The sequence below is a fragment of the Psammomys obesus genome, unplaced genomic scaffold (genome assembly GCF_907164565.1).
Source record: "Psammomys obesus unplaced genomic scaffold, mPsaObe1.curated_primary_1811, whole genome shotgun sequence".
Classification (NCBI taxonomy): Eukaryota; Metazoa; Chordata; class Mammalia; order Rodentia; family Muridae; genus Psammomys; species Psammomys obesus.
In genome coordinates, this window is record NW_026596085.1 from 14,189,176 (window position 1) to 14,206,465 (window position 17,290).

At 47.7% G+C, this 17,290-nt stretch overlaps 1 protein-coding gene across 4 annotated transcripts; it reads right to left on the reverse strand.

The window, feature by feature from the left end:
- Positions 1-207: 207 nt before the first annotated feature.
- Trmu (tRNA mitochondrial 2-thiouridylase) lies at positions 208-16,152 on the reverse strand. Of its 4 annotated transcripts, XM_055627175.1 has the most exons (11): positions 16,012-16,152; positions 12,864-13,029; positions 10,067-10,173; positions 7,502-7,624; positions 5,189-5,361; positions 4,000-4,053; positions 3,860-3,926; positions 2,767-2,867; positions 1,246-1,390; positions 767-849; positions 208-633 (listed from the first exon to the last, which is right to left on the reverse strand). In XM_055627175.1, exons 1-11 carry the CDS (start codon positions 16,091-16,093, stop codon positions 481-483), a joined length of 1,254 nt encoding a protein of 417 aa, XP_055483150.1. In that variant the 5' UTR covers positions 16,094-16,152; the 3' UTR covers positions 208-480. The 4 variants fall into 4 exon arrangements, with proteins under 4 accessions (XP_055483150.1, XP_055483151.1, XP_055483153.1 ...); XM_055627176.1 differs by lacking the exon at positions 7,502-7,624; XM_055627178.1 differs by lacking the exons at positions 12,864-13,029; positions 16,012-16,152 and adding an exon at positions 12,587-12,774.
- Between the last annotated feature and the right edge of the window lie 1,138 nt (positions 16,153-17,290).

A 17,290-nucleotide genomic window follows, 5' to 3' on the forward strand; every position in this document is an offset into this window, starting at 1 on the left:
GGTTATCTCACTCGTCAGAATCTAGACAAGGACAGACCTACTACAGATAACTCTGCCTTCCCTTTGGAGAGAGCTCAGGCCCCAGGGAGGGGAGAAAGAGGCTATAGCAACTCCTCATGCCTGCTGTGACACATGATTGGGGGCTCAGTGTAAGGAGCACAGCCACAGCAGCCCACTCAGGCCTGCAGCAAGCCCCAGACACAGTAGTCAGATTTTGATAGTTTTATTTGATTCTGTTCCTTCACAACCCTCACACACTGTGGAGGCCTCCTTTGGGGGAGCTTCAGCAGGACCCTCAAGGCGAAGCCAGCAGCCAGCATCTGCTTCAGGCTTACTGGAGCACCAGCACAGAGATACTCCTTCCTCAGGCTGCCATGGCTCTGCAGCCAGCCAGACCATTGTCTTCTAGCAGCACCAAGCCCATCACTGACCAACTTGCCCCAGACTCTGCTCTAACGTCTCCTAGCAGTTTGGCCTTTGTCAGGATGTAGGGTGCAGGCCAGGGCTGTCACTGGAGACCTCAGGAGCCACTCCGGTTCTCTTCTTGCCCTTCTGGAGTGTGTAGGCAGATGGCCCTAACCGTAGGATTTTCCCACTGCCAAGGCACTCATCACCCTTGTAGAACACTGCAAACTGGAAAGAAAGGGGTAGAAAAAGCTCACTGTGTGTGTGTCTCAGACGCCAGGACAGAGTTGGCCAAATGAGGACAGCAATGTCTAGGCCCCTGCTCTACCTCCCACCGGGCGCTCTTTCCTCACTGCCTTACCTGTCCCAGGGCAAGGGCTCTCACAGCCTTCACAGCCGTCACCCACACAGTGCCATCCTGATTGAGTGTCAGCACACAGGGCACTGTGGAGAGAGTTAAGAAGTGGGTGTGGGCCTGCTTTCACTGCCAACCACAGCCCCTGGGAGAATAAGCAGCCTGTGGGTGCAGGGACACCCAACATCTCTCCTACTGAAGGATAGGACAGTACCCAAAAGGGCTCAAAGCTGCCCTGGCTATGGACATGACACCTCAGAATAGCAAATATGGTAACCCAACTTCCCAGCAACTCTGACAAAACATTTCTGTGCCTTAGTTCCCCTTCTGTGGCAGGCACAGGACTAGTAGTTTTGAAGTTAAACAAAAGGAATGGTGGGGACTTTCTGGTGTGCTCAAGGGAATACTGAAAGTGTACACAGTCTCTCTGGCTTAGCTTAAGCTGACCGGGAGCTTAGCAACAAGCACCCCTCCCATCCAGTCACCTAGTGCCATCTGGTGGTAGAATCGGAAATGGCACTCCATCATCTTGTCTCTGACCAAGGCAGCAGGTGGTTCCTCGGCAATCCAGTGTACACGGTTGGTCCTGAGCAGGTCCCTGTACAGAGCAGGGTGGTCTCCCCGGGGAGCCTGCAGAGCAGAATACAGATGTTGTGATGCCTTTGAGGTGAGCATCCCTCAGCAGTTATCAATAAGAACAAACGTATCAGCACATCCATAACTAATTGTAGGCTGGCCCCACTCAGCTGCGTGTGTCAGAAATCCGTTTCATCAGCTTAAGGGTTTAGTCACTCTGGTTTTAAGATGAGAGAAAAAAAGGAACAAAAAGGGATGGCCATAGGCAGTAGCAAGGGGCAAGGATGAGATTCCCTCCCCCGCCTCTAGTCATTCCCACAACCCCATCATGCTTTGAAGATCGTTTTCTATTCCTAGAGATGTAGATCAAACACACAAATAGCCTCTTGAGAGGGCCATGGATCCCACCAGCAATAACTGGCTGAGAAAAGCAGGAGCTGAAGGGTGCTAGTCCCCAACCACCTTCGTGTTTTCACGATTGTGAGACTGGCCTGACCTGGATAGTTTATCACACATACACACATGACTGCTTCTCAGCTTCCTGTTCCATCACCACTAGTCCCTGCATCAAAGAACCCTGGTGTTGCCTAGGGTGCCGAGTTTCCCATCAGGGGGACCCAGGAGTACTAACTGAGACTTCAGGTGCTAAGATCCTGAAACTATCTGAGCCAATGACCCTTTTGGCTTTTCTTAGCAGGCATTTCTGAGAGCTTATGCTAAAAACATCTTAACCCAAGCCTGGGGAGGCGGTTCCCACACTGCTCTTCTGGAAAGATGTCTGTGGCCTGTGCTCCAGTGTCTGTCTCTGATTACACTAGCTGGCAGCTCAGCCTGCCCCAAGCAGGCTTCTCACTCTTCAACGCCTGAGAGTTGGATTCAATGAGTTGGGGCTGCTGTGTATGCAGAGGCAGAATGCCAGCAGCACCAACTTCTCCATCTCCACCTAGTTCATAACCCAAAATATCTCTTGCTACTATCAATATCTGGAAAGCTCTCTTGGAGAATTTCTGCCCCAGAGCCTAGGGCATAGCAGAATGGCTCAGGAGGTGGGGGAGGCATGTAGTCCGGGGCATAACCATGTTCTAGCCTAATTACCTTGTCCCACAAGGACTTACTTATAGGACCCTTCTATAGATTGTGGGTGGGAGGGCTATCTGGGCACTGTGACTACCTTTTCTCCATGAGGCCTTGGCAAGTTACCCAATCAGAGTCTCATCCTCCTCTGTAAAACAGGGCAGTTTTTCTAGGAATGGATGCAATGATTGGCACATTGCCAGCATACAATAGGAACCTATCTTTATATGAAGACCTGTTACCTTCCACCTGTCCCAGGAAGCTGTGGAGGACAGGTCTGCTGCTCCAGGCCCTTAGAAATGCCAGTACTGCTCATTTTATTGGCACACTAGACAGCGAAGGCCAACCTCACTCACCACAAGCACGTCACCCTTGGTGCCATCCTTCTCCACCACGTACCAGGGCTCTCTCAAGCCGCTGATCTTAGCTCTCTGGCCCAAAGTATACAGGAACCAGCCTAGGAAATAGTGTTCCAGAGGGCACATTTCAGCCTTCACAAATGGGAGGTTACCGATCGCTATAAGGCATGCTTACTTGAAACTGATTCTCTCGGCTCGAGGGGCTCTTAGCCCTAACCACAACACCCATGTCCATCCTGCCTCAGGATCAGGACTTGAGGGATATGACAATGACTAGGATGGACCTGAGCCTGGCACTAATGCCAGCTCCTTCATCTGGCGGCTCTGACCTTCCGGGGACTACGGCTCTCAAAGCCGGTCTTGGGCCTGCTGAGCGCACTCCTCGAAGCTGTACTGTCACCCACCGTTCACCAGCCCTCCCTCCGCAGAAATACACGCACTGTGGCGTGAGTCTCCAACTGCTGCCTGCTAGGGACAGCAGCACTGTCTCCAGCCAGGTTCTCTTCTCCACTAGAACACCGTTCAGCCGGGTCTCTCCCTACTCTCAGGGAGCCCGGCTCCCTTCACAGGAACCACACATGGCAGGAAAAAAACAAGTGTACCCTGTCCTTCCAACTAGTCTCACAGATCAGGTCTAGATGTCAAGTCTCAGGAGGCATGTCCCCTCCAGCCTATACTGCCTGTCCCCACATAAGGTCTGTGAGCACTTGGGACTTCCCCTGTCCTCACACGGAGCACAGTGCAGGTCATGGTGGTCTTGCTCTGTAATTATGTGAACAGCTATCGTGTGGTTCTCAGTCACCTGGCTCCAAGGCCAGCTACATTCTTTCTCCAATGGCATTTCTTGCAGTCTCCCAAAGCATCAACACTTTACTTTTAGCAATGTACCACACGCAGAGTCCAGCTCTGCATCTAGGGGTTAACTCCGTGTTTATAAAATACAGCAACACAGGGGCACAAAGCTCTTGTCAGAGTGACTGCACGTGCAATATGTACCCACCCAGCCTACCCCTTGAGTCCTCCATGAGCCCTTCATGGAATGGATGGGAGCTAGCCCTGGCCTTTGGTTCCCAAAGCTGGCAGGACTCACCTTTATGTGTTCCCAGAACTGTATTATCCTCGACAGAAATAAACTTGCCAGGCCGAGGCTGCAAATACTGGAAGACAAGTTTCATCAGTACTGGAGACCAGTCCCAGAGCAGACGGCTACTCATGTCAGAGGACACTCACCTGAAGAATGAAACGCTCAAAGTTTCTTTTACCAATGAAGCAGATGCCCATGCTCTGGAACGAGAAGAAGGCCAACATGATGTGAGCAGAAGCCAGGGAGCAAAGCAGGGAACAGAAAACCAGGCTGGGTCAGGAGGGCAAAGAGCAGGCTGTGTTGCAGGACACCTCAGCGCTCAACACAGACACAAACAGAACTTGAGCCTAGAGAATATCTTGTCTTGCCAAGTCTGGCTCCAAAGTGGATGATATGTAAACAGACTGCATCATTTGACTGAGGACCACATGAGAGCTGTTCACATAATCACAAAGCAGGACCACCATGACTGTGCTGGAAAACCCATATGAGCAATCCAGGATAGCAATCTAGACTGCTGAGTACTCGAGAGCCAGGGACCAAGGTAAGAGCAGAAAGCAGGGAAATCAGGAAGGAGACTGGCTACAGCTGGCTAAGCCCTGCACAGGAGACCAGGCAAGAAGCTGATCTTCCTGGGACTGGGCTGGGCAAGCAGCTCTGCAATTATTCCTCAGTGTGTGTGTGTGTCCCTCTATAACATAGGTCACATGACTAGGGATTGGCTCCATATATTGCTGGGACTCTCTCAGTTCCTACCATTGAGAAATTCTGTCAACTGAGCAACATGGAAGATGCAGAACAGGCAAGGGACATTCTCTTTGGCAATGTGGCCTTGCTGATAGAAAGCACAGCCATGCATGTTCCCAGAAGACTGGCATAAGTGGGAGCTACAGCTGAACCAACCTCTAATCAAACCTGAACTACCAGGGTTTCTCACAGGATCCCAGCTCTCCCTCCACAGCGGGTAGCACGGTTTCCAAGATGCAGGTGTATGATTGTCCCTCTACAGGGAGCTCTGAGAAGGCAGAGATGTACTTCTGCTGTTATGGTCTCCTTGGATAGGCAGCACTCTCTACAGATCCTGTCTCGGGATGGACCAGCATGGCTGTTTCCTGTCCACACTCACCTGACTGGCTAAGCCAGTTACCATGTCCGCTGAGACAGCAGGCACAAGAGGAAGGAGGAAGAAGGCCTCAGCTGCTCATCTGCAACTGTGCTCTGTGCCGTGGCCTGATGGGACCCTGGCAAAGGATCCAGAGAGCCCTGCCCTGCCTATATACCATGACAACATAGGTGGACACATTCACAAATCAATGGCAAGCTGCTCACTCCTACCTCTTTCTTCTGAAGCACATGATGGAGTCTATTCTCTGCAGCTATTTTCTTTACAAAATCTTTTGTTAGGTCCCCCAGGGGGAAGATGGTTCTTCTCAGGGCATCCTGGGAAACCTGGCTGAGAAAGAAGGTCTGGTCTTTAAAGCTGTCAGCTGCTTGGAGAAGTTTTACGGCTGCCAAGAGTAAAGAACAAAAGTCATTGCAGGAACACAGATAATGACTCTCTGCTTTTAATGCCCTTCTGTGTTACCCCAGTCTGCCAAAGCAAAACCCATCTCAAAAGAATATGGAAAAAAAAAAAAAAAAAAAAACAGCTTAATGTACTGAAAAGTCTGGCCCCTGGTTTACCTACCAGGAACAATACAGGGAAGGTATATTTTTACATACAGAACTTATTCCTGCTTGTAATTTTGATCATAAGACTTTCAAACATCAAACACTATATGAAAAAAAAAAAAAAGTGAAATGAGAATCAATGGTCCAAAATAAATATAGTCACATCTGGGAGACTGGACAAGACAGTTCATCCAGAACTATGTCAGCAGTGTGTTTCCTTAACAACTGCAGCTGTGAAGTATGCAAAGAAACACACAGGGCACTGGCCTTCAGCCCAGCCACAGGGTGAAGACGGCTCTGTAGAACTCTCCTCCTTGGTGGAAACAGCTTTGCTATATGTCCAGACTGACATCTGGCAGCAGCCTTGCTTTAGTTTCTCTAATATTCTCTACATAACTGTAAAAAAATTCTTATTGCATGTAACAGGTGTGAGTGATTTTGGCCCTGGTGATTTTAGATTCTGAGAAGGCAGCCAGGATATTTCCCAATGAGACAGTCAGCTCCACTCATGGCTGTGGGCTGGTAGGGCTTGTCACACATAGTATGAGGAGACGCCTCATTAATGAAACGAGGAGCAGTCCACACACAACAGCTCAATTTTGTATGTGCACATGCATGTGAGAGCTTGTCCGTGCCAGTACACACGAGCGTGGAAGTCAGATGACATCTTCAACTGCTGCTCCTCAGGGTGTCACCCACTTTCTTTTTTTGAGATGGTCTCCCACTGGCCCAGAAGTCACCAACTATCCCATCTCTGCCTCCCCAGTGTTGGGATTATATGTACATGCCACCATGCCTGGCATTTTTACATAGGTTCTGGAGATTGAACTGAGGTCCTTGCCTTTACCACGTACTGCCTGCATGTTCCTACCCGCTGCCTTTCATGTCTCTGTGTAATGGAGAATGTGCCCCATCTTTACAGCCACAACTAAGGTCTGGCCCGTGACGATGCAGGTGCTGAAAGGCTGTGCTATGGACTGAGCTGCCTCCCATTTTTCTCCTGTCACTCTGTCAAAAACAATGCAACTAAGGCTACAATTAATCTGTTTCAAAACAAAATTCTCTCAAATACTGTTTGTGTGCATTTTTTCTTGGTTCTGAGTTATTTTGTCCTGGATTCTTTTGACTGTTTCTTGAGCCTCCCGAGTGCTGTGATTACAGGTATGCATCCCCATGCCTACCTTCTGAATTATTTTAAAACACTGAAAACCTATGACTTTGAAATAGAAAGCTGGTAACACCAGCAAAAATGCCACAGAAGGAAAAAGCAGGATGGAGATAACATCTGGTGAATCTCCGAAGCTCGGAGATTCATTTGTTTCTGGGATCCTGCTATTCTATTTGCCAGGCACTGCACCATGCTCAGATGGAAAGAGGCTGGTTACAAGGTCAGGTCCTTAACAAACTACAGCCATCCCCAGAGACCAAGAGCTCTTCTGCCTCCACCTGCATGATGCCCTAGGACTCAGACCAAAGCCAAAAAACCAGCTTTGGCTGCCTAAAATGCACACTGAAAACCAAGACATCATTAAACTACCACAGGCAAGTCACTCAACATGATGCCTGACTATTTTATGAGAATCAGAACAAGTGTGGAATAGACAAAGGTAAGCATGTCCTTGACACGAACAGATGTATATATGCAAGATGGGAAGTGGCTCTCCATCTGTCTGGGACCCTGTGAAGACCATTTCAATTATCACTGTCAAATGTTTCCCCAGATATTTTTGGAAGTCCAAGCTACCAATATATAATAACCTCAATGATAGGTTTCTTTTTCACCTTCCTTGGCTCTCACCAGGACATCTCAATGCTCAACCACTGGGGAAGCAACTCTGCTACTACCTGTGCCTTCGCAAATGTGAACCTAAACAAACCATCTAATTGGGAGCACACAGAATTAGGTTAGGTCTGTCATCCTTCTGAGTGTTCCTGTGCTCACACAGATTATAGCTATGGCCACCCACACAAACTCACGATTTCTGACTTCAAATCGATTTCTGAACAGCCCCTCTGGTCTCTTAATGTGCTTCTGCTCAAAAACTTCCTCATCATCTAGTGAGGTTCTTGCATAGTGGCCAGTGGCAACAGCATCTGCTCCTGCAAGGTTTTTAAAACACAAAGATCCAGTGTGAGACTCAAATTTACTGGCAGTTGTACTGGTTAGTTTTTGAAATCTCGACACAAACTGGAGTCACTTGGGAAGAGGAATCCTTAATTAAAATGTCTCCATCAGACTGGTCCATAGCAAAGTCTGTAGGGCATATTCTCATTCTCTCTCTCATCACGGTCTCTCTGCATAGTGCCAGCTGTCCTAGAATTTACTACATACACCAGGCTGGTCCTGAACTCCCTCTGTCTCTCAAATGCTAGGACTAGTGGCATGTCCCAGCATACCCAGCTTATGGGTCATCTTCTTGATAAATGACTGATGTAGGCAATACTACCCCTGGGAAAATGGTCCTGTGCTTTATAAGAAAGCAGGCTGAGCAAGCGATGGGGGTAAGCCAGTAAGCAGCATTCCTCTGTGGTCTTTGCGCCAATTCCTAACTTGGCTTCCCCTGTTAATGACTGGGACACGTAAGCCAAATAAATCTTTCCTTCCGTAAGTTGCTTTCAGTCATAATTTTTATCACAGCAATAGAAAATGAACTAGGTGTTGGTGAGATAGCTCAGCAGTTAAAAGCACTGGGGTTGTACTTCCAGAGGTCCTAAGTTCAATTCCCAACAACCACACAGTGGCTCATACCATCTATAAAGAAATCTGATGCACTCTTCTGGCATGTAGCTGTACATGTGGATAGAGGGCTTCTACATTAAAAAAAAAAAAAAAAGTAAACTAGGATGCCAGCCTAGGTAAAGAAGCATGCAGAACTAGCCTCACTGAAACCTGCCAACAGTCTACTCACCTTGGACACAGAGCACGAAGCACAGAGGTCTGAGTGACAGCTCACTAAGCAGGCTCCCTGCAACTGCTAACGTGAGCTGAGAGAACCTTTCATCTTTAAAAAGCCATTTCCAAAGTCAGAATTGATCCGCTCCCTCATTCTATATTACGCACACAAAGATTTCAGTACAAACAAGGTTTTTACAATACTAAGGCAAAATTGAAAACCAAAATATTCAACAGCAGGAGGACGTGAGTTTTGATGCTACAGCATCAGTGGGAATGGCACTTACAACGCACTGACTGACAGAGGTAAGCAGAGGAAAGTGATGTCATACTACACCCACGACTTGGTGGACAGGAGAAAATGGACAACCTCCGTCTTATTCCTTTGATTCTGGTTTGAAACCATGGACATGCTGCCCCTCTTTCTTCACCTGCCAGTATAGTAAGTGCGTATTATCATACCAAAGGGCCAAGCAATAGATTTAATCTCTTCTGCCCACATGATCCTACCTTTCCACTGTGAGGAGTTCAGGAGTTGTTACTGCAGGAGGCTGAGCTGGAAGGCTCAGCAAAGCAGACCCAGACCTGAACACCTGGGCTATGAGCTAAGACAGGAAGCCTTGAGAGACTTAGCACTGCATGCAAGCACTCTACTGTACCTTCAGGGACACACTGTACCCTGACTCATTTTCTTACAGAACATTCCCTTACAGACCGTTACCTGCACTGCAACAAGTGTGGGGTTTTTCTAAGAGAGCCCTATTATCTCAGAAGCCTAGATTTCAGGTGTCTGACCCTCAGCCTAGTGCAGGCCTCAAACCCAATAAAGAATAGGGACTCAGAGAAGCAGGGAGATGCTCCAACAGAGAACCAGGTAGGATATGACACAGATTATATAGCTTGGCTGAACCTCAACACAAATGCATTTAAGAGGGTAGGTGACCTCTGAGCTCCTGGGGGTCGCATTCTAGACAGCACTGACTCTCAGTTTAAGCAGTATTCTCCTTGCCAGTGTCGTGAAATGACACACAAGCTCCTGGGCCCTGGCCTGCTGACTCTCATCTTGTGCTCTCCTGGCTGTGAGCAAGTCAGCCTGCCGGCATGCTCATGTGTCCATCCACCCACCCGCCCACCATCCATCTTTCTTTCCTTTACTGAGACAGGGTTCACTATATAGGACAGGAGGGCTTAGAATGTGCTATGAAGCTTGGCTGGCCTCAAACTCACAGCAGTCCTGCCCCACCTCCCCAGTACGAGGATTACAAGTGTGTGCTATGACCTTCTGCCTGGCAGCCATATACCAGCTGATATGGATGACCTGCAGGTTTCTACTCCTGCTGGTCTTGTTCTCCTCACTGATGATCCTTTCTGATGAGTCACTACTGATTTGGATCTGAATCCCACTTTCTGAGAGTTCTCTGCATAGGGTACTGCCACCTTTTAGCCTTTAGGTCAATAGCCGAACACACCTTCTCTCAGGAATGTGAAGCCAGCTGCCTGCCCATGATGGAGGACAACCTCTCCTAATGTTCACTCTGAAAGTTCTTTCTTACTCAGTGAGTACTTTCCTTCTGAAAGACAAAACTGTCTACAAGGCTCTGGCTTCTGACTATGTCTGAAAAGCAAATGAAGAATTCTTAATTTCTTACCAAGATTGTCCACAGCATAATGATAAAAGCAACTGAACTTGATATGCTTATTGCAGATGATGTCAGGGTTGGGAGTCCTTCCTTTCTCATACTCATTCAAAAAGTCGCTGGAATAAAAGAAAAAAAAAAAAACCCGTCAGATCTAAGTGATACACTCCTTTAAAATGTGTTAAGTGGCTTGTTTAATGCCAAATTTCCCTTTATTATTGCAAAACTGTACTTTTCTTCCACATGAGAGCTTCGTTATCACACCATTTTCCTACCTTGTCAAGCAGCTTCTCAGAACTCAGATGTCTGAATGAGAACAGCCCTCACGGGTTTAAACGCTTGGTCCCCAGTAGTGGCACTGTCTGGGCAGGCTTAGGAGATGTAGCCCTGCTATTGGAGTGTGACGCTGGGGTGGGTTTTGAGGTTTTAAAAGCCACATGCCATTCCCAGTTCACTCTCTCTACTGCTGTGTTTGCTGCCTGCTGCCATGATGGCCTTTAACCCCCCGGAATAAATTCTTCTATTAGTCAGCTTGGTCACAGTGTTTTGTCACTGCAACAGAAAATACCCCAAATCCTTGTAAATGGACCAGGCACTGTTCCAGAACTTTGCATGACTTCAGCTCACTCAGAACAATGTTCCTGGCAGGTATTAGCATTGTTCTTAATTTAAAGATAAGAAAGCTGACACTTAGAAAAAACAAATAAATTGTCCAAGGTCTTCCACGTGGCAAAGTTGAGGGTGAGGCCTATAAAAGTATCTTTCATTCTCCTGAGGTAGCTGTTGTCTGAGAGGCTTACTGCCACCTCCTGCTATCCTAGTCCTAGTAGCTTCTAGCCTCCATACAATTTAACCTAGGCTAGAATATTTTGTCTCTGAGACTTACTGCTTAATGAGGCTCACCCTTACTTGTTCTTACTGTGTTCTGGGCTGGCTGGTTCAACTCAGCTGTTCTGGTTCAAACTCCTTTCCCAGCTGACTTTTCTCTTGACCTCTGAATTGCTTTGCTTGCCTCCAATTAATTGTAGCAATCTGCTTTAATCTCCTGGCTCCTTCTCATTCTCTGGCTCATTCTGTCTTCAGGCAAGTTCTCTCTCTGCAACTTGTCTCTCTATTACTGTTCCAGTAGAACTGCCATTTTTTTCTCTCTCTCATTCTGTGTTGCTCCTTAAGTAGCTTCCCTTACCTCTCTCTTCTCAAGAGAGCTGGACGTATCCTACTCTGTCAAGTCTTTTCTCTGATTCATCATGTCTCTGCCACTCAATTAGTTATCACTTTCAAACATGGGTGCTTCCTCCTACAAACTAACTTTACCTTCACTGCTTGGGATTAAAGGTGTGTACCACCTGGCCTGGACCTAAACTTTTCTTTATCTGAAACTTGCTCTCAACCAGGCTGGCCTTGAACTCAGATCTGCTTGCCTGTCTCCTGGAGTAACGGATGGTTTGTATTCTAGACCAATCACACAGCCCTAGAAGATCTTTGGGTGTGATCTCTTGCCAGCCAGATCACACAGACCTAGGTCTTTGGATGTGATCTCTTGCCAGAACAACCATGTTCTGAACTAAAATTCCTCTACAGAGGCCTGTTTAGGCAAGGGCAACCCAGAGTGAACCCCTGTTGTCTCTGACATGTGCAAGGGCTCCCAGGCATTGTCAGGGTTTACCAGAGTGGCTCTGGTGTCCTTCTCTGCAGGAGTAAGTGGCTAGGAAACTTCTCACATTCCTGAGATAGATGACGGGCATTCTCCCGACTCCCTGCTGCTCTCAGACCCCACATAAAAGCTTCTACTCCAACCTTCCTTGAAGGTGCTCAGGCTCCTCTTCTTCCATGAGGTGCCAGACCACACTCTATGCCGCACCACTCTCCCTCCTCCCAACCCAGGGAATTTCCTACAGGCTGCTCATCACCACAGCACCTCTGGTAGAGAGCCTATCACCCACCTAGGTATCCCGTTTATACTTTGTAATCTCAGATGTAGCACAGTGCTTAGCATATAGTCAGCAATAATAATTACAGTGTTTGACTTGATCAAAGTTTTGCTTGCTGTTTCTTGTTTTCAAAAGGCAAGGGCAGTACCCCACAACCCCCTGCCCCCAACCTCTTGTCTTACCTTGCTTTCTACTGCTGTGAGAAAGACCATGGCCAAAAGCAGCTTGGGAAGGAAAGGGCTTATTTGGCGTATATGCCCTGATCATAGTCTTCTTTAAGAAAAGTCAGAAAAGGAACTCAAGCAGGGCAGGAACCCGGAGGCAGAAACTGATATAGAGGCCATGGAGGGTGCTGCTTATTGCCTTGTACACCATGGCTTGCTCAGCCCGCTTTCTTAGCTCAGGACCATCTGCCCTTTAGTGGGCTATATCCTCCCATTAATTATCTATCATTAATCAAGAAAATACCCCACAGATTTAGCTGTATTTTCTCAATTGATGTTCCCCCTTCTCACATTACCCTGGCTTTGTCAAATTGATTAAAAAACAAAATAAAAACAAAAACAAATAACAAATAACCAAGACGCCCATAATCACTTACACACAGTGTTTGGGTATCGACATTCATCTCCCAGCACCTTCTGGGGAGACCTCAGCCTCCACTCCTCATGCCATAATTCAGAAAAGCATTAAGGAAACCTCTGGCAGGTGGGAAATATCCCCAAGAAAGAGCGTGAGGGTGCTACAGACAAGGTCTCTGGTGCCCCAACTTCAGCACAGTCTTGGCCACCTCTGTGGAGAAACAATGACTGTTCCTCTCCTCCCTTGGAGAAGATGAACAGAACACTAAACCCTGCTGTGCACTGGCCTGTGCTCACCTGAACACGTCATTCCAGTACTCCTTCACATAGGACACTTGATGGAAAGGGATGTCTAAGATCTGACAAACTTTATAAGCATCTTCACAGTCCCTGTCAGCAGCACAAACACCTTGTTCATCCAGGGAGTCCCAGTTCTTCATAAACACCCCTGTCACCTGGTAACCTGGGGAGAGAAGTTAGGGTAAAAAGCAGGGATTCCCATGCCTGGAGAAGTTCTGATACAGCACACACCCAATGCCTCTGTACATTCTGAATGGCAGTCCAAGCATGTCCAAGTGGCCTAGGGCCTGGCTTACATTTTAGTATAATACCTGAAGGCACTTCTTCCCTTTAGCATTCATTGCACTCAAGGCCTCCATATTGTAGGACATTGTGCAACAAATTGTAGGACAAAGGGAATAAAATGAACTTTCTTCCATGTTGTATCTCCACCTTTGCATCAACAAACAGCTGAGGTGTATCAGATTTGTGCAGAATGACTTAATGTTGAGCAGAAACTCAGATTCTAAGCCAAATGGTAGCTCCATTCAGCCTGACATGGGAACACACACCTATGATTTTGTTATTTGGGAGACTAGGACAGGAAGATATTGAGTTTGAGGCTAGCCCCAAGATAGATATCAAGATTCTGTTAAAAAAAAAAAAAAAAAAAAATCAGGGCCAGAGAGATGGCTCTGGGGTTAAGAGCAATTGCTGATTCTCCAGGGGACCCGTTCGATTCCCAGCACCCACATGGCAGATCACAAACACCTGTAACTCCAGTTCCACGGGATCTGATGCCTTCTTCTGGTCAACCTTAACACCAGGCAAACACATGGGCACAGACACATCCGTGTGGGCAAAACATCCATGCATTAAAATTAAGAAGTTTTAAGATAATCACAGTTCAGTTCTTTTTAAGGTAAATCATCTGAAAAGCTATCCAGTTGCTATCTAAAACCTTTATATTACAAGTCATCAACTATAAAGACAATTAAATTATTAGATATTTATATCAGGCTGAGGGTGTAGCTCAGGAAGGATAGCTCACACTTAGCATGGGTGAAGCCCTGGGTTCAATCTTCAACACCAAACATTAAAATTAAGTGTTGGCTATTCCATAATAGCCAATATTATTCAATATTATTCAATAATATTCAAATATTTTGTTTCCTCTTCTCCTTTTTTACAGTGACAAATACCCAACCAAATATCACATTGGCCAACACTGGCCCTCCAGAGTCTCAGAAAACTCACAAGTGCTCACCCTGCATCAAAACCCCATTTCTCTTGAATAAGCTGAATATAAGGAAAGCCAGAGCAATTGTATTAAAAGCTTCTAGTATTTGATTATCACCACCCTACCCCCAAAATCCCAGGGATTTTGCTGACACACATTCAGTTATGGGATGAGGCACCTGACTCTGCTTTATTGCATAGATTAACTATGCTGGGCTCAGCTCCTGAGCTAGTTTTGCACTTTACTTACTAAAGCAGGGGGCTCTTCAAGGGCAGAGCTAGCACAATGCAATCCTGTATCCCAAGAGCTAGTACAATGCCCAGGGCATTAGGAGCTAAGACCCTTACTGTAGCATAAACAAACTACACAGAGCTTTAGAACCCCACTATTCCTGTGCCACATCTGCCTGATCGGCCGCCTCACAAACAGACAAGACCCACATGGGGGGACAGGCACTCAAGGATGGGTCAAATTTCCAAGGAAGTACAGGGCAGGACATTGCCTCCAAGAGCCCACAATGCCAAAATGACAGGATGTTTTTGTCCTGATATGTCCACCAGTTTCTTCCATAAAAGAAATTTAAGGAGAGTCAGAAATAAGATGCTGCAGCCCAGAGGCAGAGGGCCTATATTTGAACTAGGTTTCTATTGTTGTTATATATAGCATGATCAAAAGCAAATTGGAGAGTAACAGGTTCATTTGGACCTAAGGGTCGCAGTCTATCACCAGAGGAAGCCAAGGCAGAAACTCAGGTCAGGAACCTGGAGGCAGGAACTGAATCACAGATCATGAAAAAACACTTGCTCATCGGCTTGTCCCCATGGCTCGCTCAACCTGCTTTCTTATACAGCCCAGGACCACCTACCCAGGGGTGCATTATTCATAACGGGGTGAACCCTCCTAAATCACTCATCAACCAAGAAAATGCCCCACAGATTAGCCAATGCAATGGAGGTATTTTCTCAGCGGAGGCTCCCTCTCCCAAGAGGACCGTAGCATGTGTCAAGCTGACATAAAAACTAGCCAGCAAGGCGTGTCTTCTGTAAGTAGTAAAATGATAAAATAAGTCTGGAAGAACATGGTCAATTCATTGCACTTCCCAAAGCATCTAGTCAAACCTTCAAAGACTCCCAACTGCCTACTCAACATAACCCCAAAGCCCCTAATACCAGGTCAGCTTCAATAACTGGGGATTAACCCCTCTACATCCTGTTTGGCCAGACCTAGTCAGCACTCTCTCCTCTGACTCCTGCGTGTGTTACTGATTCTGGCTCAGCAGCCAGACCTTTGAAGAAAAATCCTACTGAGCTTCGGCTTCACCGCCTCTGCCTCTAGGTATACCTTCCTTCTCCCTTTCTGAGAACACGTGTGTGTGCTGTCCCCATCCTCTTTGGCACTTCTTACTATACCTCTCATAGCAGCTGTGATTATAATATAAAAGTCGCTCCTGCTTTCCGAACTCTTACATCGCATGGTTAACCCTCTCAATACAGGCGTTTTCATTTAATCTTTCCCATTCCATTTTACAGAGGGGTGCTTAATTAACTTGCCCAAGTCCAGGCTCCTTGCCCGCATCACTGCACGCCTCGTGTTTCTCGGGGAAGGTGAGCCAGGGCTGAGACTCCATAAACACTTGTCACGTGAACGCGGAATGAAGCTGAAGTAAGTTGGGACCACCGAGCGGGAGGAATTTAGGTGGGTAGTTGGTATCAGATCCGGACTCTAAGGTCCCGTGGGGCTATGTTTAGAAGTCAGGAAGAATTGGTAGCTGTTTTACAGTTTGTCATCCAACGAAGGGGGAATACAGGAGTGATTTAGTCAGCAGCAGTTGGCCGTCCTGGAGTGGAAGCCCGCAGAGTTTCCAGAGCCAGGCCTCAGGCCTGGAGAAGCCTAGCTCCTGTCCCCAGGGAGGAACCCTGGCCTCACCTCTCCGCCGCAACAGCAGTGCGGCTACCGCGCTGTCCACACCGCCAGACAGGGCGCACACGACGTGCCGAAGCGCCGACATCTGCGTACTCCCCAACTCCTCTAACAGCTTTCTAGCCGCGTTCACTCGACACCGGAAGTCCTGGCCTTCGGGGGCGTCCTCATTCTTCACCCGGCCGGAAACGTGCTCCGCACATCCACTGTTCTGCAGGCTTTTTGGTTCCGCGCTGCGGATTGGCTGTGATGGGCTGGGCCAGGGTGCCTCTGAGAGAGGTCAAAGCAAAATTGGGCGGGTTGGGTTTCCCATCCGCTGTTCTTGCGTCTTCTGTGCCAAGCTGTGCTCCTAGGTCAGCTGCACCAGGAACAGCCTCCACTCAGGTTTGAGGTTCCAAAGGCCTCCTAGGTGCACAGGGCGAGGACACCGTGTTGTGTCTGCAGCTGGCTCCTCACGGTTACCGGCTAGAGGAACCCGTCAAACCCTTTCCCACCGAATTCTATGAAGATTAGATGTCCTGAGGCAGGGAGCCGCGGGTCCTCTTGGGTCTGCTGCTGCTGCAGACCCGGCGGATGCAGAGCCCAGTGGAGGACAGAGCAGAGTGGATTGTTACTCACTAAGGCTTTCCTAGGGGCTCGGTCAGCAGTGTTAGAATAAGCAATGGGAACATAGTAACGAGGCCCAGACAGTGAGCTGGAAAAGGATGGGCCACAGAGGATAGGAAGCATTTGGAGTTGAACCTGTAGTTCATTCTGATGCTGTGATCATGGAGATACCACAAATTAAGGATTTGTCTCGTGGGCCTTTCTTGGAGGAAAACCGCACTCTACGGGGTCAGCTGTAATGAGTGGATGCTTTGGGGCCTCCGGCTGGGGGTGTGGCTCTTCCTGAATTCTTTGTGGGGAGCCTGACAGCTGGTAGGTGGCTGCTGGAAGAAGATAGATACTTGTACCGGGCCTAAAGACCGAGGAAGAGGAAGGGGGGGGTGTGAGAAAAACAAAAACAAAAAACAGGTAGGAGACCTGGGCAGGTTTGAAAGCAAGAGGGCAAGGGGTCATGTCTGTGGAGTGTCCCAGAAAGGATAACACATTCAGGGCTGCCTATAGGACTGCATTTACTAAAGCAAGTCTCGCTTTCCCTGCCAGAACCTGTGATAGGGCCAACCACAAAGTACCAGTAATCTGACAAACTTACAACCTATATTTTCCTAGTTAGAATTTGTCAATTTGACACAAGCTGAGGTCATCTTGGAAGAGAGAACATAAATTGAGAAAGTGCTCCATT